Source organism: Mchenga conophoros, linkage group LG12 (assembly GCF_057382185.1).
Source record: "Mchenga conophoros isolate Kocher_MC1m ecotype Shallow Benthic linkage group LG12, M_conophoros_male_GT1.1, whole genome shotgun sequence".
Lineage (NCBI taxonomy): Eukaryota > Metazoa > Chordata > Actinopteri > Cichliformes > Cichlidae > Mchenga > Mchenga conophoros.
Genome location: NC_140537.1, coordinates 9,829,620 through 9,857,225, shown reverse-complemented (window position 1 = coordinate 9,857,225; position 27,606 = coordinate 9,829,620). Strand labels below are relative to the sequence as shown.

The window sequence follows — 27,606 nt, the reverse complement described above, 5'->3', positions numbered from 1 at the left end:
TGTAGGCTTCCTGCTTTTTGCCCCATGAATGAAATGACCAGATAGGTGTGATTTACGTGAAAATGCTAATATATTGAGACGCACCGACAGTCATTTTGTTCTATTTCAAGCCAGTGGTGATACAGTTGTTGGGTACTTAATTCCACTGCCAATACCAACATTCAGTTCAAGTGTGAATTTAAAGTAAGAAAGGCCCCGAAGTCACGTCAGATGACTTAGCTAATAGTTACTTGTAATTATTAATCTAATTAACAAGTAATTTCATTACTAACATATTAATAAATAAATATAATTATTTAAGTCTGAGATTAAATCAGAGAACTGTATGTGTGAGCTCTGAGCTGCTAGCATTAAAATAAGAAAAGTGTTTAGTAAGGTTATACTTCACATGAGAACTCTGTGCTGGCCACTAGAAAGACTGCAAGTTCATGGCAGTTTTGTGTACACTTTACAGACCAGGAAGTTCAGTTTATCTCTGTGTCTGAGTCATTTTTCCTTATGATTTGTTGACAACTTCCAAATTAAAAAATATCCACAAATATTTATGATATAAAACACATGTCGTTCAGCTTTATCTCAACTTAGGCCGCCTGGTCTGTGGTGAAAGAAGCATTTATTGAAATTAAGTTGCCAACTTGACAAATCCACTTAGGTTGGTAGATGTGTGCAGTTTGTGATGTCAGTGCTTCAGGATGTCCAAAAGGCCAGTTGCCTCCCAGATCCCCTGAACTAATCCAGTCTTTGTTAAAGTGTCTGTGAAAGTTACACTTGAATGAAAATTTTAGCTTTTTGAGTAGTTGGTCAGGTTCTTGTGTTACTGGGGATTTTCGACTTAAGTTCCCCAAATTGTTGCCTTGCTTGGCAGAGAGGTAAGGGGTTGTGGCTAAATTTAGAGCTGGAGTCTGGGACTGAAGTAGTTTTCCTCCACGTAATGTCACGTAATGACAGGCTGCTGGATGGAAATAGCTTCATGTGCAGTGGGAGCCAAATGGCAACTGTCACTTCCACACACGCCCAGCGAATCTTAAAAACAGAAGAAAATGGGTTTACATACATGCAGAGCAATGCATCAACGTTATACCTTTACATTGCAGACCTGCTGTTATTATGCAACAACAGCTCTGAGCTGCTCTCCCACTTCCTGCCTCTGATCACACTTTCTGCTCTCAGCCTCTAAACTCAAGTCTAGCAGGGTTTGTCTTTTTCCACAGTTTGCTGGTCTTATTAACATCTAAATATGAAGGAACCAGTCAGTGTGATGGAGGCTGGCCTTTGGCACACTGAATCTCTGGTCGGTCAGTTATTTAGTCGGCTGAAAAGGTGCTGCCAGCAGATCCTTTTGAATCTATTGACAAGTGAAGAGACTGTTTGTGACTGTGTGGCAGTGATTCCAGGAAACACATGCATTACACACAATAGAAGCCCAAACAAAGACTAAAGACGGTGGAAAAAACAAGTGGTTGATGGTCCTGGTTGTTCAGCCTTACACTGCCCTCTGCTGGGACAAACATCCCATTGCAGTCCCGCTCCTCAGTGTCCTCCTCGTGTATCTGTAGAACTGCCTGATCCGGGTGACGTCTCGGGGACGAGAGGCTCTGGTGACAGACTTCGGCCTGGCCAGGGAGGTGGTGGAGCTGCCAGTGAAAGACACCGGCAGGAAACTCTCTCTGGTGGGCTCGGCTTTCTGGATGGCCCCCGAAATGCTCCGAGGAGAGCCATATGACCGCAAGGTAACAGTCCTGTTTCTCGTATCAGCATGTGTTACACACAATAAGTATTTTTGCTGTTTTTTAGCATTACATTTTTTCTTATATGTCAGACAGTGTATTTATTAAGATGATACAATAAAGTAATGCAGCACATTGTGGGAAGCTGCATCTTTAATGTAAAATGGCAAAAGTCAGATTTATTTATTTTATTCTTTGAAGTATTTTCTGATATGTTTTTTATGTTCTAAGAGGAAGACAAAAAAACCCCCAATATGTTTGATGTCTGACTTACTCCAGGTGGATGTTTTCTCCTTTGGCATTGTGCTCTGTGAAATCCTGGCCAGGATCCCTGCTGACCCTGAAATACTCCCGAGAACACAGGTAGAGCTCACTGTACCACAGCAAAGACTGTGTGCTGCTGACGTGTAACGTGAATATTCACATGTGAGAGTTAGCTATTGCCCACTTTTACTAGTTAACTAGTTAAAAAGATGTCTAAACAACCCTGAGACTTGCTGAAAAAGTAGAAGAATGGAATGTCTCCAATTTAAAATGTGGATGGAGTGGATGTGTGGCTATCTGCTCACTGCTAACCATGGAGCTAATGTATTTAAAAAGAGTGTGTTAAATTAAATCGATGCGTTTAAGTTAGCTCAAACATGGTCCATGACGCGTTGACTCGTGGGCTTACCGACTTTATAGATATGTGACTGGAAGTGTGGTTGTGACAGTGACGTCTTTTAAAGCTGATGATTGGCTGAGCAGTGTAGTGCTTGGGGTTTGTGATTAACTCAAGCCAAGCTGTGAAAGATACAAACTGATGTAATTTTAGCACAACTTAGCTGACAGAACATTTTTGTATGCGCAGTGAAATATTTCTTGTTATGACACATGGACTGTTGATGTTGATGTGTTTCAGGACTACGGGCTGGATGTGAAAGCTTTCAGGGAACTGGTGACAGACTGCCCACAGCGCCTCCTGGAGTTGGCAGCCAGCTGTTGTATGGTATGTGGATCAGAGGAGATGGAAGACCTGAAAATGCTTGAAGTAAAAGTCATGATATACATTTATACTTTGAAATATTTCGTATGTTTTTCAAGTCATAAAAGGACGTCTTGCTTAGGGAGACTTTGCTTTATTTTGACTCAAAATAAATTCAAATTGAGGAGCTGATGAAAAATTGTGGATTTTCTCTTCCTGTTGTTTCCCTGTGTGCTATATTTCCATTTATTCCACAAGTTTGGAGCATTTTGCGGCACTTCAGTTTTCTGCTGTTTCTAGTGGGGACTGAGTTTCCAGCAGGTAGAATGTACTTTGGCAGGCTGCGTGATCCTCCACACTTCGGGAGTTCAGCTGCTGCCAGCAAGCTTAGTTCCAGCTATTCTGTCTTATGCTTTTGTCTCAGGAGCCAGGTTGCTGTGCTCTCTATCATTTCGCTGGCAAGCTTGATTTTGTTAGCAGGCTTTTACAACTCTCACTGGTTTGGGAATGAGATTATTCCTGTTGATCAATTTGTTGTCAGTGTGGACAGCCAGGTGCTCATACTCCTCCACCACATCAACTTCCTGCCCCAGCACAGACACCACTCATTCAGCCATCCTCTTTCTTTTGAAGCCGGCGATTCCTCCCTGACCACTCCAAAAAGTCATCCTTTTTGTACTGAGGCTGTGGTGTGTGGTGCTAGAGGCAGCAGAGGGCTGAAACTCGACATGTTAAAGAAACTTTCAGCTCATTTGCTGCCTCCAGGCTGCACCCTGGCTGTCTGTAACCAGTGATTTCTTCAGTCCACTTATTTTGCTCTGCTCGAGTTTGCCCTCCAGTCTCTTCTTTTAGGAAACCTTGTGATCGCTACAACAATCACATCAGCAAAAAGCCTCCAAGTGTCAGACATGACTAAGCTGTGAATATTAGGGCCTCTGTACTTTCCACCAAGGTTTTCTTATAAGTTGTGAAACTCACCTGTTTTTCTTAATTTCCTCTCTCCCAATCTAAGGTGGAGTCCTTCCGACGGCCAGCATTCACAGAGCTGTTGGATGATTTAGGAGAGGTTGCTGAGACCCTGGAACTTCCTCCCAAATCTGACGTGGATACGAGCTGAGCAGCGGATCAGGGAAGCCCAGCATTAGGACCGCAGACTGTGGGATTACTATTGCTCACTGTCTGGACAGGAAGCAGGACAGATGTGAATTAAAAAAATAAAAATTAAAAAAAAATATGGAAGTTTTTGTGGCATCAACTCTTCTCCTCTGAGGTGCTGCAGACATTCAGATCTAGATGTTTTTTCAGGGCAGTGGATGTTCCCGACTTGCCATGGACACTTTGATTTGACCCAGCAGTGTTCACATGATTATTAGTTCAACTTGTACTGTTATTGGTCTTGACTAAAAGGGCCCTCTCCTCCCACTCGACTCTGGTGTTTGTGATTTGTTTGTAACCGACGGCGCAGACCAAATCAGGCCTGTTGATATATTTTCCTCTTGTCTACTCTGCCTTTGTCGTTCCAGTAGGAAATGAGAAAGCTCTGCTCTCTATTAGGCTTTCAATAGTGACATAACTTCATACACAACGAGGATCAAAAATAGCCGTGGAAACATGATTTTAGGTTTGATTTTGAGAGTTGGTTTCATGTTAACAATTTATAGGCACGCTTACGAGTCAGTATGAGTCTAAGATATTTATTTTCATGAAAAAGTTCTTTTTATCGTATACCGAAAACTTCAAACATATCCCCTTTTTCTAGCAACAAGACTTTTTTTAAGCTTCTGGATTGTCAGGTGATTTTACAAAACAAAAAATTCCTATTTTGTTGTTATTTTGTGCAGTTACTCTGAGCTGAATGTGTGTATGTAAATAGTCAAGCTTTTCTCATTTTATTTTTTAAATCTGGCACCTTTTATGGGGTTTGACAGGGTCCATAATCTTTTCAGTTTAATCTGTTCTGGTTTTGTGTGTGGTCTCAAAAACTTTTAGGCAGCTACACTACCAACTCTTTTGGTTTCTTATCCTTTAAAAAATATATTTTCTGCCTTTTTTGATGAAAAATAAAACTTTTATTTCTTGTTTAGCAGTATAGCTTTCTAGATTTGAAAGTATAAATATTCATCTGCTTTCAGAAGTTTCTGATTGATCCTTCCAGTATGGGAAACAAATGGAACCATTTTCATTTGAACTACTTAAATAAACATGTAAAATAAACTTTACTTGTGTCTTGTGGTCCCTCTCATTTGCTCCGCCTCTCCGTGTATGTACATGAAGCAATGCCTTTATTGAAGGGAGATTCTGTCATACTCTATAAGGAAGGATGATGAGGCTGATCTAGCAGAGCTGTTTCACTTTCCTTTAATGAAAAGTGTGAAGAGGTTGGCTGCAGTTCTGATGGGGATGCAGCAGAGGGTGCACATGAGCTAGAACTCAATGAATGGACCTAAAATCAGCTCAGTTTAGAAGAAAAAGCCCACATTTGATTTTAGCCGTCTTAAGTACAGAATTCTAATAAAGCTCAAGGTGCTGTGACATCCCAATTATTGCCTGATTCAGTCCTGGACTGGTATTTGTAGTTGTTTAGTCCTGTGAAAAGCTAAACACGCCCTGTATCGATAGATTGTAGAATAACAAAATTCACAAGAGTTCCCACCCTCTAGAGTTGGAAGTCACCATACTCTGACACCACTGCCAACAACAGTCCTATAACTTACAAAACATTACTCTAGAAGCTGATCTGAGGTCAGTTTGCTGGGACATCCACTCCTGGGATGAATGTGTGTCAACACACAGCTGAATAGTCCAAACCAAACCGTCAAAACAAAACTGCTTTCACAGAGGTGCTCACACTTGCTCACGTTCAATTCATCAAGTGCATTTGATTAGAAGGACCTGGCTGCTACTTACCCACTTAATTTCCATGGAAACAGAAAGGCTGTTCTTAGTTTCACATAGAGATATATAAGCAATTCTGTGTGACTGTGTGTTTTGCATGTATCCTTGTGCATCTTTGTTTTCCCTGTTGTTGAAGATAGACTTTTTAATACTTTATAGGCAAAGAAAAACAATAGGAAAAAAGAAACAAACTCTTCCTCTAATGCCCTGTGTTGCTATGCATCTGTGATGTGCGGTGTATTCTTGGACTAACTTTCTGATAAATGTCTTCTGATGGCCACTGTCACATGCTGAGAACAGCCTGTAGTTTATTTGTTGAACAGAGGAGCCTGGTACGAGGATAGACTGATAAATGCAACACCGATGAGTCAGCTGGAACAGGAACCAGAGGGGAGCCTTTAATGGGAATATGATGTAAAACAGTATCCCGTCTAGCCTTGAAAAGTGGAATGAAGTCACTGTCCAAGTTTCCCCTGGCTGTTGCAAAGCCTGAATGGTTTTCCCCCATTAATGTTCCTTTGCAGATTACACTGTCAGAGTGCAGCAAGTACAGGAGCAGTGAAGTCGAGGCAAAAGGGTTCTAAGTTTGAAGGCCTTAAGATAAGAGATAAGATAAGATAAGATAGAACTTTATTAATCCCTCGGGTGGGTTCCTCTGGGAAATTCGACTTCCAAAAAAAGCACAGCAACGACCGAAGTTACAGTTACAGAATTGTTATATATATATATATATACACACACACACACACACACACACACACACACACACACACACACACACACACACACACACACACACACATATAAATACAGAGACAAATATAAATAAAATATACAAAGGGGATAAATAGAATAAATAGGAATAAAAAATAAAAATACAAGTGAATTGCACATTTCAAGTATTGAGTCTATTGCACTGTTGACTATTTACAAAAAGTATTGCACAAGGTATTGTACAGTGAGGTGCAGAGGCACTACAGCTTAGTTGTTCCCCCCTCCTTTGTCCTCCTGTTTCCCCTCCCTCTCCCCTCCAGAGAGGAGTTAAACAGTCTGATGGCGTGTGGGACAAAGGAGTTTTTAAGTCTGTTAGTTCTTGTCTTGGGGAGAAGCAACCTGTCACTGAACAGACTCTTCTGATTGTTTATGGCCGTGTGCAGAGGATGCCTGGCATTGTCCATAATGTCCATCAGTTTCTTTAATGTCCTTTTCTCTGCCACTGTCACCAGAGTGTCCAGCTTCATGCCGACCACAGAGCTAGCCTTCCTGATCAGTTTCTCCAGCCTGGATGAGTCCCTCTTTGCTGTGCTGCTCCCCCAGCACACCACAGCATAGAAAAGTACTCCAGCAACCACCGACTGGTAAAACATCCTCAGGAGCTTCCTGCAGATGTTAAAAGACCTCAGCCTCCTGAGGAAGTACAGTCGGCTTTGGGCTTTTTTATACAGGTGCTCTGTGTTGCATGACCAGTCCAGTTTATTGTCCACCCACAGCCCGAGGTACTTGTACTTGTTGACCACCTCCACCTCCTCCCCCTCTATCTGAACCGGCAGTGGACCTTCTCTGGACCTCCCGAAGTCCACAACCAGTTCCTTAGTCTTTGAGGTGTTGAGTTGCAGGTGGTTTGTGTGACTCCATGCGACAAAGTTCCTCACCAGACTTCTGTACTCCTCTTCCTGATCATCCCAGATACACCCCATGATGGCTGTGTCGTCTGCAAACTTCTGAATGTGGCATAATTCAGAGTTGTAGCAGAAGTCAGAGGTGTACAGGGTGAAGAGAAGAGGGGACAGCACAGTTCCCTGTGGTGCTCCTGTGCTGCTGACCACAGTGTCAGACATGATATCCTTCAGCCTGACGTACTGTGGTCTGTCGGTGAGGTAGTCGGAGATCCAAGCCACCAGGCAGGGGTCCACCTCCATCCTGTTCAGTTTTTCCTGAAGCATACAGGGCCGGATGGTATTAAAGGCACTGGAAAAGTCAAGAAACAGGATCCTGACCGTGCCTTTTCCCCCATCCAGGTGTGAGTGGGCTCTGTGTAGGAGGTACAGGATGGCATCCTCCACTCCGACACCCGCCTTGTATGCAAACTGTAGTGGGTCCTGGGCATGTTGTACCTGTGGTCGGAGGAGGTTGAGGAAGAGCCGCTCTAGAGTCTTCATAAGATGTGACGTCAGTGCCACCGGTCGGAAGTCATTCAGCTCATTGGGCCGGTTCTTTTTGGGGACCGGGACGATGCAGGATGTCTTCCAGGGGGCGGGCACTCTCCCCAGTCGCAGACTGAGGTTGAAGACTCGTTGTAGCGGCTCCCCAAGTTCAGCAGCACACGCCTTAAGCATCCTAGGACACACCTTGTCTGGGCCTGCTGCCTTTCTGGGGCGAAGCTTCCTCAGTTGCCTCCTGACCTGATCCACTGTGACACTGGGAGATGTTTGGGAGGAGGGGAGGGGGGGAGATGTCTTGCTGCTGAGAGAGGGATTGGAGGAGGGGGGTGTCATGGTGTCAGGAAGGGGGGGAAGCGAGGGAGGCAGGAGAGTGGGGAGAGGACTCTGTAGTGAAGGTGAGGGTGAGGGTGGGGGGGGTTGTGGGCTGGTCAAACCTGTTGAAGAAGTTGTTGAGTTCGTTTGCCTTCTCCACAGTCCCCCCCACTGTGCTTTTCTTGGTGTTGTGGCCTGTGATGGTTTTCACACCATTCCAGACCTCCCTCATATTGTTCCTCTCCAACTTCTGCTCCACCTTCCTCCTGTAGGTGTCCTTTGCTTCCCTCAGGCAGCGTTTCACCTCCCGCTGTGCTGCTTTCATCTCCTCCTTCACTTTGCTCCTGAAAGCCTTCTTCTTCATGTTGAGGACAGCTTTGACTTCCTGTGTTACCCACGGTTTGTTATTAGGATAACACCGTACCGTCTTAGCAGGGGCGACTGTGTCCACACAAAAGTTGAGGTAGTCTGTAAGACAGTGTGTCGCCCCCTCTATGTCCTCACCATGTGGGCTCAGGAGCACATCCCAGTCTGTGGTGTCATAACAGTCCCTCAGAGCATCCTCCTTTTCTGGGGTCCATCTGCGGATGGAGCGCGTTGTGACAGGCTGCCTTTGGACGAGGGGTGTGTATTGTGTATTGCCTTGTAGGCAAACCAGACACAAGTTATAAAACGTGATGAATTACTTATTAGCTGAATATAAATGATTGTCACACAGACCTCACCTGAACCTGAAAAGGCATTCACAAAACAGCAGGGAAAATGTATCCTCTACAAATAATACATGTTTGTGTTGGGACATACCCTGCTCTGGAGGAGGTTATTTTCCAGACTTCAAAATAGGAGTTAACCCTGAAGTTACATGGATAAGATCAAATCCTACTTTGTACCTTAAGGGGTTACAATAAAGGTTATCGTCTAGTCATAATGTGTCCTTAAAAACACGATTTGTTCATGTTGATAATCTAGTGGTTGTGATTATTAACAGTACAGAATATAGATAAAAGTTGGATATAGCGTGTCTGTAAGGCTCCAATTGGTCTCATTGTAAAGCATGGTGCTTTTGAACTCTTGCCATCTTGGTGTTTTGAAACTAGATGTTATGAACGAGCAGATCAGGTGGGGAATTCACATCCACATTCAGCAACACTTGACAGTTCTTTTTTCTGAAACTTGGAATGACCAAAATTTACTAAATTTCAATAGCAGTAGTGAATCTTGCCCTCACTGTTCATTTCTGCCATTTATGACTGACATGCAAAGACATACAGTATGGGTCATTTTATTTCTGCTTTGAAGCTCTCGATTACATAAACCAGAATCTTAACTCATACTCCTCTTTAATTCTTTCCAAGTGAAGATCTAACAAACACGCTGCTTTTATGTTGATTGCTCGAGCACTTTCTACCATCCTGTGAGCTCTTGACCATGTTAATTGTGAGTGTTTGAAGCGAGGCTTTCCAGCATAATCAGTGTTGAAACATAATACAAATAATTCCAATTAATGGACCAAAGCAAAGCTTCCCTTTGAGGTGTTGTGAAAGACACGCTTGTTTTCTCCTGCCTCTCAGGACTGCATAGTCATTCATTGGCTTTATTTTTAGTGCTAAGCTGATATGAACACACCGTGCAAACACATCAAAAGATCATGAAAGATTGAGTGGCTCCTTTCAGGGTTTTAAAAACACGCTCCATCTGCCCTCACCTTCGCTCCCCAACATCAGAATATAAACAAAAGGCTTGATGAGAATGAATTATGTATCACTGATCTGTTTTCTTTGTATGGGTGTGTTTAATTTGAGGAGAATGATTGGCTATGTAAGGTCAGACAGAAGAAGCGTGCTAGACGGTGGGTTTCGTAATGTAATCTAACTACTTTTTCATGGCTTATACACACACACACACACACACACACACACACTTGTTAAATGGACTGGTTCTTATATAGTGCTTTTCTACTCTATCTGAGCACTCAAAGCACTTCATACAACTTATTAATTCACCCAATCACACCAGCACTGTTTCTAAGCTGTTAGTGCCTATCTAACATTCATACATGCATCCACACTTCAATAGATGCATCGGAGAGCAACATGGAGTTAGTATCTTGCCCAATGATGTTTGCCATGCAGACCAGGGGGAAGCCAGGAATCAAACCACCAACTTTCCAATCAGTGGATGACCTGCTCTACTGCCTGAGCTACAGCCACTATACACTATATTTATTTCTAAATAAATATATAGTAACATATTTAACCTCATACAACTAATAAAGTGCCAATGTCCACAGTCCTAGAAGAGAAAGCTGAGCCTTTAATTTGGAAATAAAGCCCATGAGGCTCAATCTGTGACCTGTGAAGAGATGGTGAAGGGTGTGGATGTGCCCTTAAGGTTCTAACTTTCCACTCTGGTTACTAGCTTCAGACAGTGGAAGGTCAATGGAAAACACCCTCCACTGAATGCCACAGACAATAAAAAAGAAAAGCATTTTAAGAGCTTATAGTGGTAAAAATGCCGTCTGTTAGGTTTAAGTGGGAACCTCTGTTGCCAAAAATGAAGCTAACATGTAACAACACTTTAACAGTCACATGAGGCTGTCTTCAAAAGTAAAGCAATCCCCATCATCTTGTTAAGTGATGATGTAACAATCCCATTTCTGGAATCAAACATCTGTTATGTTGGATGAAGCTCTCGCCTTCTTAATGCACTCGTTGGTCTCTCTAGGACATGAGCCCCAGAATCAGTTGTTATTTTAGGCCTCAGCACTATTCAAATATGTATGAATAGTGTATGGACACCAAATATTTTCTGCAAATTAAAGTGTAATGTCATTTGTCCATCTTTTATATATAGTCTATGGTTAGGTGCATAATTTACCTTTTACTTTCCCTTTTATTTGGGATAAGATTGCATGTATAATGTAAATGTGGTTAATTAGTTCGTAATGACCTGATGAGAATTAGCATTAAACTTCTGTTTAATGTCTGCTGCCAAAAGCCATGCACAGTACACAGATGCTGGTGTGCTGTTGGTGTGAACTACCCAGGCTGTCCACAGGGTGGAAGTGTTTGCTAAAGCAACAAATACTGACATTTGTTAAGTGGAAACAGTATTGTTTTAAGGAAACAAACAAACAAAGAAATATGTAGTGTACAGTAATGGGTTTGTTAAGATGACTTCAGTTTCATTTGCTCCACTAGGTTCATAATCACAGCTCAGGGGTCAAGAGTTTCAAGTCTGTCACTTGCACACTGATTGGACCTCACAGCAGTGTCTCTCAGTTATTTCTCCACCATTCTTTAATACATCCAGATTAATTATCACTCCTTGCAAGGTATATTTATATAGTGAGCAAGCCTTTGACTCTGGCTTTAATTAGGATAAAGACATTTTATGATGAAACCTTACCTTTTAAAACAGGAGTCATTCCTACTATTCGGTGCCATTTCAGTGTGATCACTCTTCATCAAAAAATACAAAATTTTGAATTATTTTAACATTTCATCTAAAAGAGGGATTTTCAACCTATAAGAAAAATGTATTGGTCCAGCTAAGGATATTATATTATAATATTTTTTAAAATCAAAGTCTTTACCCATGACGTGCCAAATGTCCACCCTGTTACAGGACATTCAATTTTCTATTAATAACTGTTTTGAATACACAGTTATAGTAATATTTACATTTTCTAAAAGCTACAATGTCCCTTTTTAAAATCTGCAAGGAAATTTCATGTTACAGTGCATAGCAATAACAGGGGTGACGGTAACAGGGGGGAGATTTTATGCTAAACTTAGCCATTACTACTAGTATGATGAACAACAAGCTAGTACATGGTGACCACTAAGAACCATTTTTAACATGTTTACTAGCCATATTATAAAAATTACAAAAAAAAAATTGTTTCCACTATTAATAAGCGTAACAGGTTGGACGTGTTATGCTTTGCCACATTACAAAATCTTGCTAAAACATTGAAAAAAGGGTTGATTAAAGAGTGGTACTTACTCGTCTTCTTCTTGAAAGTTTTCCCTCCAAAATAAGTCATGTGACTAAAAGAATAATCAGGTGATGTGTTCTATGGAATTCTTATCAGAGTAACAGGGGTGACAGTTGATTCAGGGACACAACATTTTTTAAAGATTTTAAGTATTAAACATGCATTAATAATAAAAAAAGAACATTTGATGAGGAACATTAGAAATAAGCCAATCCAGAAATGATGAAAAGTCTAGATTTTTTTATTTTTTTTTAAGTTATATTTGTAACTGAAGTCGAGCAAGCATGACTGGGGACATAGTACTTTAGTGACTTGTGCTAAAATAAAAGTAATTTACTTTTAATGTATTTATCCTGTGTATATATCAATGTGTTCTATGGTAGAGGGGGGTTAAACATACAAGAAAATGGTTTAGAAATAAGCATTAGACAAGTTTTACACTAAATATACCATATTATGTCATTAGGACTCAAATGGCACCGAATAGTAAGAATGACCCAGGTCTCTTTTGTCTAAAGCAGCACATAAAGTTGACTTTGCCCTGAAGAGGAACATGTGGCTGCGCTGTTTTTCCATGAGGATTAAATTGCCCTCTAGTATGAAACAAAATTTTAAAATGAGCCAATTTTCTATCGTTAAGTTAAGAATATGTCTCAGGGCTGACGTGCTAGACAATTCTTTTCTCTAACAGCATTGAAATGTGCTAAAACACTGAAGCAGCTCAACACCTTACTAAGATATTTTTTGCCAGTTTCTCAGAATTCTCTGGAGAAGAAATATGGTTTGGAGATGGGCAAGGAAATATGGGCAAGGGATGAAAAATCAAGTCAATGTGCAAGTGCCAGAAGCTGCATTTCCTCTAACGGCAAAAGCAAATCAATCTCCACAGACTCCCACGTTAAAAAAAGCAATGACATTACCATGCTTATTGGCTGCTGCAAAAACCAGTTTGGTCTCTAAAGCCAATTCCCCCTTTCCTATAAACTGTGCTAATGATACAAAAAAACACTCATTCATTATTAGTTTTATTCAGAAGGTAAAGTGGTTGAGATCTCCTCAGTGTGCCACCGTAAGCTCTGCAAAGAAAAGATGCATTCATGAGTTGAAGTGATTCTCCTGGACTTCTCTTCTCTCTTCACATCTGGCCACTGATAAGGACTTTTTTTTTGTACCTCTATCTATGAATTGATTAATGTTTGTATCTGTTGAAGTGTAACAGAACTGGGAATTATTCTCTGGGTATCCCCTTTGGGGTGGCGTCAGGAAGGACACCTGACGTAAAACTCTGCAAAATCAACCTCCTGTGTTAAGAGAGCAGCTGAAAGTAGCTTTAATTATTCTCTGGGTGAAATTTCCACGGTGCTGTTATCTTTTAGGTCTTTACCTCCAGGTTAGTGCTAATACTGCATAAGACTTTTGATGAACAGAAACCTTTGAACATGCCTCCTGGTTCATGCCTTTTCTCTGTGATGAGCCCACACCTGGTGACATAATGAGCTTTTGGACTCGTGGGCGAGACTATAAAGATTAATCTCCCTTCTGTCTCATATGCAAAACACTATAAAGACCCTTAATGTTTCATCTGTGTGCATACGCAGTGTATGAGCCTGTCTGTGAGCATTTGTGTGTAGGTTAGTGCACTAATGCCTGAATGTGTGCTTTCGAATACCTCATTGCATGTCTTTATATACATATTCTATATCTGTGTGTGTATGTGTTACGGTTCATAAGAGTCTGATTGCCATGTAAAGACACTCTTAAGTTTTTTTTATGAGCCTTCTGGCTCTGGGACATTATCAGCTCAGTAATCATTGCAGCTCAGACAGAATGACTTCCAGTTTAATGTTGTGTGTAGAATGGAGGTGATAACGGGAGTCTGGAAGGGGAGGTGATGATGATGAGGAGTGAGGTACTTCTGACCTTCAGCTTTCAGCTTGAAAACCCACACTGCACCGCTTGCATTGCAGAAGGTTTGCATGCAGCCTGAATAACTTATATGGCTGAATTATACAAGCTCTTGATGCACTGATGATCTCTGAGAAACATTTTTCTGTTGATGAGCTTCTGGGGAGGATCTGTGAAAGGTGAATGATGCAGAAGAAACTGAGTTACTGTAAGAAATTAGGTTAAGACAGGAAATCATAGAATGAGATAACATATAATGCAAGGATGTGGGAAATATTCTGGTTTACACTCTGCTGGTCAGTAATCAGATCTCTCCCATAGTACCATTTACTGTACAATGTTTCATATAACCATGACTGGCCCATTTGCAGTGTTGGGTTAATCAGAATGGGGAAGAAAGGTGAGTTAATTGATTTTGAACATGTCATGGTTGTTCGTGTCAGATAGGCTATTCTGAGCATTTCAGAAACTGCTGATCTGCTGGGATTTTTCCCCAAACAACCATCTCTAAGGTCTGACAAGAAATCAACTAGTGAATGGCAATTTTCTGGGTGAAAATCAAAAATATCTAACCTTTAAGATGGGCTTTAACAGCAGAAGACCACTCTGGGTAACACTCCTGTCAGCTAAAAACAGGGAACTGAAACTTCAATTTGCACAAACTCATGAAAGTTAGACAATAAAGACTAGAAAAATGTTGCCTGGTCTGATGAGTCTCTATTTCTGCTGCAACAGTCAAATGGTAAGGTCAGAATTTGCTGTAAACAACGTGAAGGCAGGGATCCATTGTCAGGGCTAGACGGGTCAGTGTGTTTGTGGAAGCAGCAGTCACATGACAGGTACACTGGACGTGATTAGCAGCAATACTCAAAATGTCTGCAGTGTTTGAACAATGCTCAGCTGGTACAATACTCAAATCATCTCAGACTGGTTTCTTGAACATGGCAATGAGTTTACTGTACTCTACACTCTACTGAAAAAAGAATTTAAAGAGCATAGCAGTTAAAAATAGACTACTATCTAGTACAAGATATAATAACTTTTATACATTAACCTAAGTGCTAAGGCCATGAGAGGTTGTGTGTACAAAACCCGCGGAAGCAATTTTACCCTACAAATTATAGTAATTGACCTGATAATTGATAAAGCAATTCTTTAATGTTTTTTATAAAAAAAAGTCAAGAAAGCCCTTATCTGTCAGAGTACATTAAACAGAGTACAACATTACAAAGCAGTTAGCACCTAACCAGTTATCTAATTAAATGTTAGCAGCTAAAGATATCACGCATTACTGGAAACCAAAAAAGGCCAGCAATGTCACTTAAAAAAAATGTTATGCTACATACTTGCTAACCACTAGCATATAATGTCAATACTGTGTTTGCTCTGCCGAAGTGTCTCTTTAAGATGATTAAAAAAAACCAAAAAACAAATACAAAAAACCCTTAAAACACAATCCAGATGTTTATCCATTGGACAAAAGTCAGGAAAGATTCATGTTAGCAAGGCCGCTTGATATATAAATATAAAAATAATTGGTCAGTTCTATTAATCACATAAATATGAGGACTTTCACAGTGATTTACCTGATCTTTACATAAAACTCTTAGTATTACCAGCCCTCTGGACAAAAGGTGGGCTTAGGCTCATTTAACCTACTAGCTATCTTTAGCACTACTTTTGTACCTTAGTGACAAAGCTCAAGGCTAGGCTAGTAAAACAGCTGCTTTACTGCACTATTCACAAATATTTTAGTATAAGCCTCAAAACAAAGTAGCACGTTGGAAAAATAACATTCCTTAACTCACGTATTTGAATAATCTTTTTACCTCTGCATGTGTTTGGCTCTTTCAACATGCTATGGAACACACACAGCCTTTGACTGATGAATAGGTTGGAAATGTCACGCCACAGGCATGGAAAAAACAGGCCAGAGGGATACAGCGCGATTCTGCATGGCATCAGGTCCATTCCCTGTAGATTCACAATGAATGGCCTGAATGAGTCAGTAAGATGGGCCACTGGTGAAACAGCGTGTGAAGGTGTGTTGCAATGTGGGTCAGCTTTTTTGATCAATGACTGGAGGTAAAAAAAAAAAAGGGCTGGTGACATGTGTATTAAAATAGAACATCTGGTGACATAAGTCTGTATGGATTTCTCATGTTTTTATGCGGTGAAGTGGTTCGTTTTAAGGTCAAAGTCGAGAATCATGGATTGGTTGTGTAAGTGTGTTTGTGTGCGTGTGTGCTTATGTTTAAATAGGCCAGGAGAGGACTCCCTGGTCCACAGAAGCACAAATTGATTTTAGAGAATGGATTTCTGGAAGGACATTTGTGTCAGACTGAGGCAGATGGATGAGAAACCAGCCACCTAAAACAGCAGGTGCCAAGTGAAAATGCAAACCAGGCTTTTTAAACCTGGCTGGAATTTTTCTAAAATTTTAAATATGTCCTTTCTAAACCCTTTAGGGGATAGAAAAAACAAAAAATAAAAAACCAAATAACTGGGGCAGCAGGTTGGTGTAGTTATCAGTACCACATGCTTGCAGGCTGAGGGTTGGGGCTTTTCTGTGTAAAGTTTGCATGTTCTGCCTATGACCCCCCCCCAAAAAAAATCTATCCATTGACTCCAAACTGTACATAACTCAGCTGCCAGGCTTTTAACTAAAACCGAATAGAATTGACAACTTCACCGTGTGTGTTAGAATGCATTGTAAGATTTTATTGATTACCTTCAGCGATCTTGCTCCCAGCTACATCTCTTATCTTGTAGTGGAGTACATGCTGGTACATACTTTGAGGTCCTAAAAAAGGGGACAGAGTAGTGCAGTAAGAATGAACTGTAATGCTGCGTCAGAAAAAATCAGAGAAAAAGTTATAGACTTCACACCCGCTGTCAATTTATTCATCAATTAGCCAAATGTACCTATTGTCTGGACTGCTGGAGGAAGCTGGTGTAATCCCAGGCAGGTACAGAGAGAACATGCAAACTCCACTCCAGCCACGGTCTAAACCTTTTTGCAGGGTATCACTACCAACCGCTGCACCACTGTGCCTCCTCTCACACCTCCAAATAGCTTGCACTTTCCATTTTGGGGAAAAAAAATGGCTTCAGCATTTCTCATCTGTGGTGTCCAAAAAGTAAGATTTTTCAATGATCTGACACAGGCAGAGTCATTGATGTGGAGCTCCTTCGCACATCACCCATTCAATGAATGGCTCAGGGGCCTCAGTTTGGGGCTGTGTTATTCATTTGACTTCCTGCAGTTCACTGACCCTTAAAGTGCTGACAGAGCTGGAAGGAAGAGCAAACGTGCCTGGCCGCAAATACGTGCCGTTGATGAATAGCTGGAAGGAGAGATCTATAAAGGGCATGGTATTACGAAGGAGGGGACAGAGGAAATATGGCCAATCCCAGAGGTTGTACAGTACAGATGACACCCCCCTAGTCCCCATTTCCAACACTTCCCCCCACTAAAGAAACATCATTAGTATTCTTGTAAAGCTTTCCATCAGCATCCAGTGCATACAAAAGAAACTGTACATTACTAGTGTTTTCTGTGAGTGGGGTGCAGCTGCTCTCAGAGGATTTAGTGGTATGCCACAGCAGAGGATGGAAGGTAGATCAGGGTTGGCGGAACTGCAGCAGAGCAGTTTGTTATTTGCTGAAAGCCACTCCGAGCTCTGCAAACGGTGATGAAGTGCAAGCAAGAAGGGATTTAAAGTGACTGCAGTAGGAGAAGGGGGAGGGAGTTCTGAGACACAATAGGGTTGAATTTCCCAAGGTGTTAATAAAAAGAAGACTGAGGCCTAACCTCTTTACATCTGCCCGGTCAGAGCAACATGTCTTGGGTTAATACTGGGTTTTGTTTGAAGCCTTGATTATGCTTACTGTGCCCGTGAGTCTTTTGCTATCAGCTATGGTGTCTCCAGCTGCCTGTATTTGTGTCAGCAACAGTGTCAAATCAAAGCTTTGGCTAATTCCAAATATACAAAGTTTCAGAAACTAGAGGATGTTACATTTCATCTAAATGTAGGGCATTTAGAGCCATAATACTTTATATATATTTGGCAGTGACAAACTGCAAAAATCACATGATGTCAACAAGTAACTGTAACCCTTGGTGTGAGGTCTACCCCATCACTGGCTGAACCTAACCCAATGCTTTCATATGTCATATCTCAGCCAAACGCAACTCTGTATCTGGTCCAGTGAATAAGAGGATGAGTTGTGGTCAGTGTTGGGGTTGCTACTTAGGAAAAGTAATGTATTACACAGGTACACGAGGTACAGAACCATTCCCAGATAGAGTGTTTTGCATTAGGGAAAGGTAATGTGGCATGCAAAGTAGGAAAAGAAACCAGCTGTTATGAGTTTCTTAAATGTGAACACTGTGTTTATCCTAGTAAAGGAGAGTAAACTCAACATGTCCATTTTGACTGACAGATCACCACACATGTGGGGTGTTAGGTGGTGTTAAATATGCATTCATTAAGGTAGTAGTATCCATCCTTCATAATGATGTGAGACCCAATGACAAAAGCATGCAACAGTGCTTCACACCGGTGGTGAGAGGTACCAAGACACTCGAGTTCATTTCTCACTTTCAGCACAAAGAGAAAGGCTGTATGCTAGACCTTCTGGAGAACCTCGTTCAAATTCAAGAATGAACAATTTAACCTAGTGTAACAGATCTCAGACATCAGCATATGTCAGCTGAACAGCTAAGTAGGGGAAGAGGGGATAAACTAGTGTCTTTTTAATTTAAAACCAAACCAATAGGCAAAACAACCCTCCCGTTTTTAGTTGTTGTGAGATAATGATGATCGGTGTAATGCTCCCTACACATATTCAGTTTAGAGGGCACTTCTGTGTTATGTTGTTGAGATGCTGGCATGTGACAACACGTTTAATGCTCTAATGTGGAAACAAGGACAACAGAGATGAGGTTATACATCTCACTTTAACTTTAAATTGAAAATCTTTCCTGAAACGTTAAATATAAGCTTTAAATAACTGTTTAATAAATGTATACAGTCTAACTGTAATTAACAGAAAATATGTGGACAAAAGAAAACTGGATTAATTACTGCTACAGCTGTGAGAAAATGTGTCAGGTCAGCCCAAAGGAATGTCAGGAAGAGGATGCAGAAGAAGTTCAGTCTCTTGGCAGCACGTCTATGTGCATTTACAATGCAAAGGCAGAAGGCTGAAAAGGCTGAAAAGGTTAACTCTGTTTCCTAAAAGCTATTTTTAAATGCTGCTCATTCGCATGAATAAATATAAGGACATGCTTCAGCTGAATACCAGGGAAAGTTATTTGATCCATTAGTCATGTAGAGGAAATAACACGCATCAGTGAGAATAGTCAACATGCCTAGCTTTTATTATTTATTTACAGCCCACCCTTAAGGCCAAGCTGTGGCTTACGGTTTTACAGAAACACAACCCCATCTACACAAAAATTTCTTTGCTTATGCTTAATCTCTACATTTCATGAAATTCATCCTGGTAGTTTTTGTGTAATCTTTACAAACTGACAAAAAACTGACTAAATAGTACTGTAAAAAAGCCTTAGCAAAGCATCCACCTTAGTTAAGGAATTAACTTTTCCCTTAAATAATAAACTCAGCTGCACATTAATGTCTTAACTTCAAGACATAAGGTCATTAGTGACTTCTGAGTGTGAGGGTTAGGTTCAAATCCGGCTCTACATGGGAATTCACCAATGTGGTGTCTAAAAATGAAGAACTGTGACTCTGAAACACACGTATGAGACTTGATCTGAAAGATTTTCTAGACTCTTAGACTATGCTACTGTAGTATGTGGAGAAAATGCAACCTGTTCTGGTAGCTGTTATACCTCAGTCACAGGTCTAGAGTTGCTAAGGAAAAATGGATATTCTCCAATCGATCGCAAGTGTCATGTAAGATGCTGTGGATTGGATGCAAAATGCAGGACTCACAGACACAGATGGTTGAACTTAAAGAGGTACTGGGCAAAAAAACACTCAAAAAATAAACTCACAAAAAACAAACCTTAACTAGAAAACTGGGAAACCAGGAGCAAGGAAAACCCACAACACAGAGAACACACACATGCATGGGACGACGCAACAAAAGGAAGAGGAAAACACAGGGCTTAAATACATGAGACATAACAAAGGAAGTACACACAGGCAGGAAACACAGCTGGGACTAATAGACAGAATGACATGGGGGAAATAAAACACACCAGAGTTTGATAAAGTTTTCTTTCAGCTACACTAGCTACAATAGGCAAATATTCAGAAAATAGAACATGATATCTCATCCCAACTGGCCAGATGGCAGATGACACCACCCACCCTGAGCCTATGTCTACTGGAGGTTTCTTCCTGTTAAAGATTTTTTTTTCTTCCCACTAGGGCTGCTCAATTAATCGAATTTTAATCACGATTACGATCTGGGCTTTCAACGATCATTAAAAATGACTGAGCCGATTATTAGCCCCTCCCTCATTTATCCGCGACACCTTAAAGGCCGGTCCGTGAAAATATTGTCGGGCATAAACCGGTCCGTGGCGCAAAAAAGGTTGGAGACCGCTGATTAAGAGGACCCGAGGGAAGCTCGGAAAGCTAAGCAGAAGTTATTTGGAGAGTGACTGCCGTTGGTTGAAAAGAGAGTTTTAAAAAAAAAACTTCAGTGGTGTTGCACACTATTTTATATTATTTTTTAAAAGTCATTGTTAACCCTTTAAAGCCGGTCAGAGCAGCACGCTCCGTTTTGCGTAACTATTGTTAAATCCCTGTAGAACCTGAACCGTGTAAGCTAGCACAATAATTTGTTTTGCATATGAAACCGGAGGAGTTGTACTTACATCTGATGCCATCAGCTTGTCCTCGGTCACGGTTTCCTTCCACATATAGCTTTGCAAAAATTGCATAAAAAGCGCTTGCAGGAACAAAAACACAATATTCCAGAAACACGCTTCGCCGTTCCTATCAGCTGGTCGTAACACTTCCCACAGTGAAATGATGCATATGCTGTTTTCTTTGCAAATTTGCATCATAGGATTGTTTTTTGTTTTTCCTGCAGTATATAAAAATTGCTGTATCTCCAAAATAAAACTATGAAGACACTCAAAATAAATTTCCTGTGGTGGGAAACTATTTTTTGCAACTTTATTGTATTTAAAGTTTTGAGGGATAAACCTCTTAAATTTCTCCAAGTAGAAATATATGTAAACAAAACAAACGCGATTTTCAATTTTTTTTGTAGTTTATTGCACTTTTTTGCAATTTATGTAATTACTATGCACTTAATGCATACATATTATTAAAATATGGGCTATAACAGTTGTATTGATGTATAGCAACTTGAAATGCTCCCACAAATGGCACTACAGCATGTAAAAAAATAATATAAGCTCTGGTGGACTTGGTTCTATAGTAGGTCTTAAAGGGTTAAATAAATATCGTCAAATAATCGTGATCTCAATTTCAGTGAAAATAATCGTGATTATCATTTTTGCCATAATCGAGCAGCCCTACTTCCCACTGTCGCCAAAGATCTTGGCAACAGTGGGGAGGAACTGTTGGGGTTGTCTGTTTTCTTTGTATTATCACAGGGTCTTTAAATTGCAATGCAAAGTGCCTTAAGACAACTGTTGTTGTGATTTGGCACTATATATATATAATAAAATTAAAATTAAAATAGATGAAAATGAATTAAATTGATATCTTTTAAATGAAATCTAATACATTCATTCTGGCATTTGAGGTTTTCTATTAAAAGCTTTTCCATTAAGATATTTCAAACAGACCAGAGACTAATATAAAATGAGGTGGATATCACATTAACCAAGTGCAACAGGCTGACATTGAATCAGAATAACCTTTGAGGCAGGATCAAAGCAAGATCAATGATCAAACAGAAAATGCATTCACTGTATTATAAACAGACATTTTTTTTTTCTGCTGCTACATGTCATCAAAAAGATTTTACTTTTTTTTTTTTTTTGATATGGTAGTGTTATGAATGATCTCAAGTGTTTTTCTTTTGACTTGTATGAATTTTCTTAAAATACTGAATTTTTAAAACCACAAAGGTGTTTTTTAGCAGATTGTTTGGTTTTGGCAGAAGAGTCATTTAAAAAAAAATGTTTTCTTTCGTTTTTCACATTTTTGCCATTGTGAAAATCTATTATTATAGATTTCACAATGGCTTGGATTCGAGAGACAGACACTATCTCTACTTTTAAGATTAGGCTTAAAACTTTCCTTTTTGATAAAGCACATAGTTAAGGCTGGCCCAGGTGACCCTGAATCCTCCCTTAGTTATGCTGCAATATGTTAGGGGATTCCCAGGATGCATTGAGTATTTCTCCTTCAGTCACATTTCCCACTCACTGTGTTAATAGACCTTAATAGACCATGTCTTTTAACCTGTCTTCCTTCTCTCCCCAACCGGTCACCACAGATGGCCGCCCCTTGCTGAGCCTGGTTCTGCTGGAGGTTTCTTCCTGTTAAAAGGGAGTTTTTCCTTCCCACTGTCGCCAACGTGCTTGCTCATAGGGGGTCATATGATTGTTGGGTTTTTCTCTGTATATATTATTGTAGGGTCTACCTTACAATACAAAGCGCCTTAAGGAGCTGTTGTTGTTATTTGGTGCTGTATAAATAAAACTAAATTGAATTGAACTGAACTGAATTCTCCCTAAAACTCTGTGCAACATTCTTCCTTCTTCAACTTCCACTCATCATGAAGAGTCAGCCACATGCTGGCTGCTGATAAACTGCTGTTTTCTGTTACTAGTTACTAGGTAAAAGAGAAAATGAAGTTCTTTCTGAATAAATAATTTATTTGAACTGACTTCACAGAGACCTGAGAATCAAGATATGCCAGGTATATGAAAGTTAAGTGCCATTTGATTCTCATGTGGTAGGTGTATTGTTACTTTGCATTAAATGTTCTCTTTTTATACTTTACTTTGAGTGTGGTGAAGAAAAAAGATAAAAATAAATACATTGTTTTTTTCTGGGTAACTTCAACATGGGAAACCAGAGTATCACATATACATCTGCCCTGGAAAACTGACTGGTAAAATGTAACTACGACAGAGTAGACAGGTGATCCTTGAAGAGTAAATGAGTGAAATCCAGTATGCAGCATAACTTATAGCAGGTCAGTCCTTTAGTTCAGTCTCTGGAATTACCCTGCACTTCACACTGTGCAGTAGATTTATAGTTGTGTGGCTGAAAGGTCAAATGCTCTTAATCGAAAATTATAAAATGTGTATCTGAAATATTAATTAGGTCCCTGACCAAGCAAAAGGCCACCTCTTCTGTTGCTGATGAATATGATGCTACAAGAACGCCAACAAGAAGATAAATAAGCAAGTGTCCTTTAAAGTGTTCTCTCTTCTAAGTGGATTTGAATTTATTTGGGCAAGTATTTTATGTGTTTTACATCCTTTCCTGAACTACACCATTAGGAAGCATTCAAAAATTAAATGTTTGAAAATTAAAAACTTTGTTCAAGGAGAGTCAGAAGGATGCAGAAGAATGTGAGTCGAGCTCAAGAGAGGTGTTCAGTTCAGTAAGCAGTTGTGGTCCTCGCTGATATATGTCAATGTGTATACGCATACACAAGACTGGGTTTCACATCTTTATTATTTGCACTATTTGCAAGTTATTCCACATAGAAGTCAGGTGCAATGTTACCTATTGTGAAATGTAATTGGCCTCGCTAGAAGTCTGACTAGCTATCCAAACAGCTAAACATGAACCCAGGAACTCCAGACAATAGATGAGATCTTATGAAGTTTACTGGTTCTTTCATTTTGTGAAACTGTAACAATAAAGCATATGTGGAAATGTACATTACTCATCTGTACTGTTAACAACAACGTGTGCCTTAAACCAATGACCTAACAATGCATTTGAGAAGCTAGCATGACAATTAGCACCGCTAATTAGCATATGAATAGCACATTGAAAGCTTGTTAACTGTGATCCATCATACATAAAGACAACACTTGGAATGTCTCATTGCTTTTTACCATTAAATACTTACTGACAATGCTTTAACAAACACCCAAAGAAAGACATGAATGTGGAGCGGCCATCTTGAAACAGCATAGCAAGAAAACATGAACTTCCTGTCTAACTCGTCTTCTACTGTCACAAAATATCGACTTAAAGGGGCCACAGGGCAACTAAGCAGTAACATAACATGAAATGAAGAAACAGAAACTCATCAGAGAAATAAAGGGAAGCATCAACAGGTATCAACTCTGTGGAGTTACCATGATGATGATGAAAGCTAATAAAATGTATAACTCACCAATTTATTAAAGTGTGAATGGCAAACTTAACCCTGTCCCACTTTCATGATATCCCTGTGTTACTCATTCACTTCAACTCAAAGTTGTTGCAGATCCTCTGCCGGCTCCTGGAGAGAATCACTCCAGACACAGTTAACTGCCTCGTTAACAGAATCGATAGAAATACTATTTTAGCCTTTTATAACAATGAAGTTAGGGGTGAAGCGGCTCTGATTTGCAGGTTTACTGACACAGACAGGTTTAGCCAATTATTTTTCGCTCTCTCTTGTAATTGAAATCACCGAAGTGGATGTCTTATGGAATATTTTTGAATGGAAGTATCTGAAGTTTCCTATTACTCTTACTTAGCAGTAATTAAAAGTCTATACAGTTTATAGATCCAGCTTGCCAATCAATCTAGCTAGTGCCGCCTGGTAACATGTTCTCTCAGGTAGTATGACCTACCTTCTGTTCTAAATATGCTAATTTCTAACCAACATGTTGGTGGCCAATTGGAGATAAAGTATCTGAATTTCAGGAGGCCGTCCACACCTCCAAACACGCCCCTTCCGGTTCTTATCTGTATATGATTCCCCAGTTTTACAAGCTGTTCGCTCGTGCCCCACCCACGCTTGTCTTTTTCAATTTTTTTCACTTCTTTACTTCTCATTAGTACATGGGGATCTGCCAGGCCCAGAAGCTGCTGCCAGTCCCCTCCGAGGCCTTCCCCAAACCACAGCTCAATTCACGTTTAAGCCATGTCAAACCTGAAATGACGACGTGGGCCCAGCTATTTAATTGCTAACTTTGAGGCTTTAAAAATAATGGATGACTTCATAGCTAAATTAAGTTTTTTGTATCTAGACAGTGTTAAGTTAAGCTACCAACGATAAGTTAGCTAAATTAGATAAGGTAGCTTCAGAATCAGAATCAGAATCAGAAACTTTATTGTCATTGTCATGAGAACAACGAAATTAAGAATGGTCCCCGATCATTGCATCATCCCTAGCAATATCAAAATATAAATAAAACAATAAAATTCAATAAATAAAATAGATAGAATACTTAAAATACTAATAAGATATAACAGTAAAACATTCACATACATTCCCACACACATGCTTCAAGCTTAACACTGTCCTCGACCTTAAACACTCATTGTACTTTCATAGCATTCATGAATCAAATACAAACTGATTACATGAGTTTTAGAACACTTCTAACTAAACAATATGACCTTGATAGATTGCCTTACATTGTTGTCATTACTTCATCTCTAGCCCCACAAAGTCTATAAGACGCATTCACATAGCTCTTTATTATCTTCCTGTATGTGCTTTCTATCATGCACACACACACACATGATTGACTCAGGGACAATCTGGGTTTCAGAGTCATGCTCAAGGACGTTTTCTGGGGGGACTGAACCACTGACCTTGTTGTTATTGGATGACCCACACCATCTCCTGAACTACACAGATTTTTGTTTAGTTAAATGACCTTCTGGGGTCAGATGGTTAATTAGATCAGTGTAATAATAACATGAAAAATGCAAAGGTGTTTCATGAAACAGAAAAGAACTTCAGAGTCAGCCATGCTTCTCTATCAAACAGCTCCTTTCACATACAAATTTCCATCATTTATATAAAAGTTTTGTCTTTCAGGTCCAAAGCAGATACCACAGAAGCAAAAAATAAAAGTCCTGCAATACATTATGTTGCAAATATTGATATTGATGCTCTACAAAATGTGCCTTATATATAAACCTGCAAATTCAACTGTGACAACACAAAGGTGTTCACTAATTTTTGGGGGAGCTTTAATTGTCCTGAAGATGGTGCTCAATTTTTTGTCACACTGACAAACACCACATCAGCTGCAACACCCCAACAACAAAGAACGAGGTCTGACTTTTCATTCTATCCCTCGGTTTCACTGTAATTTCCAGACACAACAGATGAACCCATAACATTGATTTATATGGATAAATGTATGCAAATAAACTGGATTACTTGCCCTGCTTTTTATTTACATACCACAGATCCCTAATGGTTCACCGTTAGAAATGAGAAGCTGTTACAAAGTCATTTTCTGACTTCAACTGCTATCAGAAAGGAGCCATTTCACTGATACATTACTCAGCTGAGTTTACAAGAACAGCATTTCTGTTTAGAAACTCCAAAGCAAACAGTGAATTCAGACAGCGATAATAGAGAAGAAGAAGAAGAAGAAGAAGAAGAAGAAGAAGAAGAAGAAGAAGAAGAAGAAGAAGAATCCCAGAAAGGCAGTTGAGCACCGTGTGCTGTGAAAAGTCTGCACCTCCCACTGCTTCTTTCTCAACAGTCACGACTATCTCATAGTCCAAGCCACCTTAGTTAAAGGTCATTCTGTTTGTCAGCCTGAGTGGGAGAAAGAAGGGAAAAAGAGATGGGAAGCAGGGAAACAGCAGGACATATGTGTGGAGTACAAAAAAAAGCCCAAATTGCAAAGACAAACGAACCTTTAGTGCCAACTGATTGATGTAATTTGCTGCAAAAAGTGGAGCTGGTTTAGGCAGTAAAATTCACTCCCATGCCAGGTCAGACAACACAATATTTTAGTCTGTTACAACAGTCACTGTGTCAGATTGTCGATCGTGCCTTTTCATGACTGAGAGATATGATGGACTACATGTCATACACCGATCAATTGCACTCGCCTTCTTTCAACAATGAAGAAAGGAGGTGATGGCCCACAATTTCTGGGAAAAGTAAAACATTGATGGCAATTGAAGTGGTTTATATGATACTGGCTGTCTTGTCTTACTTCTTTTCACAGGTTTACTGTTACACTGGCACCATTATTGCCATTTTCCTGGTGTTCCTGTTGATCAACCTTACAGAAGTGACATAACAGCAGTGAAAGAACTAAAAAAAATTAAATCCCCCCATGCCCGTCTTTCTGCCACAATTTGTTGAGGTGCTACACTTCATCAAAGCCAGTGTGCTTCATTATCTTATACAATAACTACTGAAAATAATGCCAGTTTTTGGTCCTCAACCCAAATGTTGCTGAAATGTCACGGTTCTGGGTCGGTTCTGTCATGAATCGCTGTGTGGCAGGCAGGAGATGTGGACCCAAAATGCAAGCGCTCAGACTCAAGGTGTTAACTCAAAGTCACAGCTTTATTGGCTGGCAGGAAAAAACCATCTAAACTAAACTGGGAAACAACAACCTAAAACTCACAGCAAGACACAGGGCAATCCACACAGCATGAGAGACGACGCAACACTGACTCAGCGAAACACAGGGTTTAAATACAATGGGAAGTAATGAGGGGAATGAGACACAGAAGG

At 40.1% G+C, this 27,606-nt stretch overlaps 1 protein-coding gene across 2 annotated transcripts in view; it reads left to right on the top strand.

The window, feature by feature from the left end:
• Positions 1-4,910, top strand: part of LOC146562134 (dual specificity testis-specific protein kinase 1) — a 29,117-nt gene extending 24,207 nt beyond the window's left edge. For both annotated transcript variants that reach the window (XM_085293609.1, XM_085293610.1), the window contains 4 exons: positions 1,557-1,730; positions 2,007-2,090; positions 2,629-2,715; positions 3,704-4,910. In XM_085293609.1, coding sequence (XP_085149735.1) covers positions 1,557-1,730; positions 2,007-2,090; positions 2,629-2,715; positions 3,704-3,808 — 450 coding nt within the window. In that variant the 3' untranslated portion in view covers positions 3,809-4,910. The remainder of the gene's footprint in view (positions 1-1,556; positions 1,731-2,006; positions 2,091-2,628; positions 2,716-3,703) is intronic.
• The last annotated feature ends 22,696 nt before the right edge of the window (positions 4,911-27,606 follow it).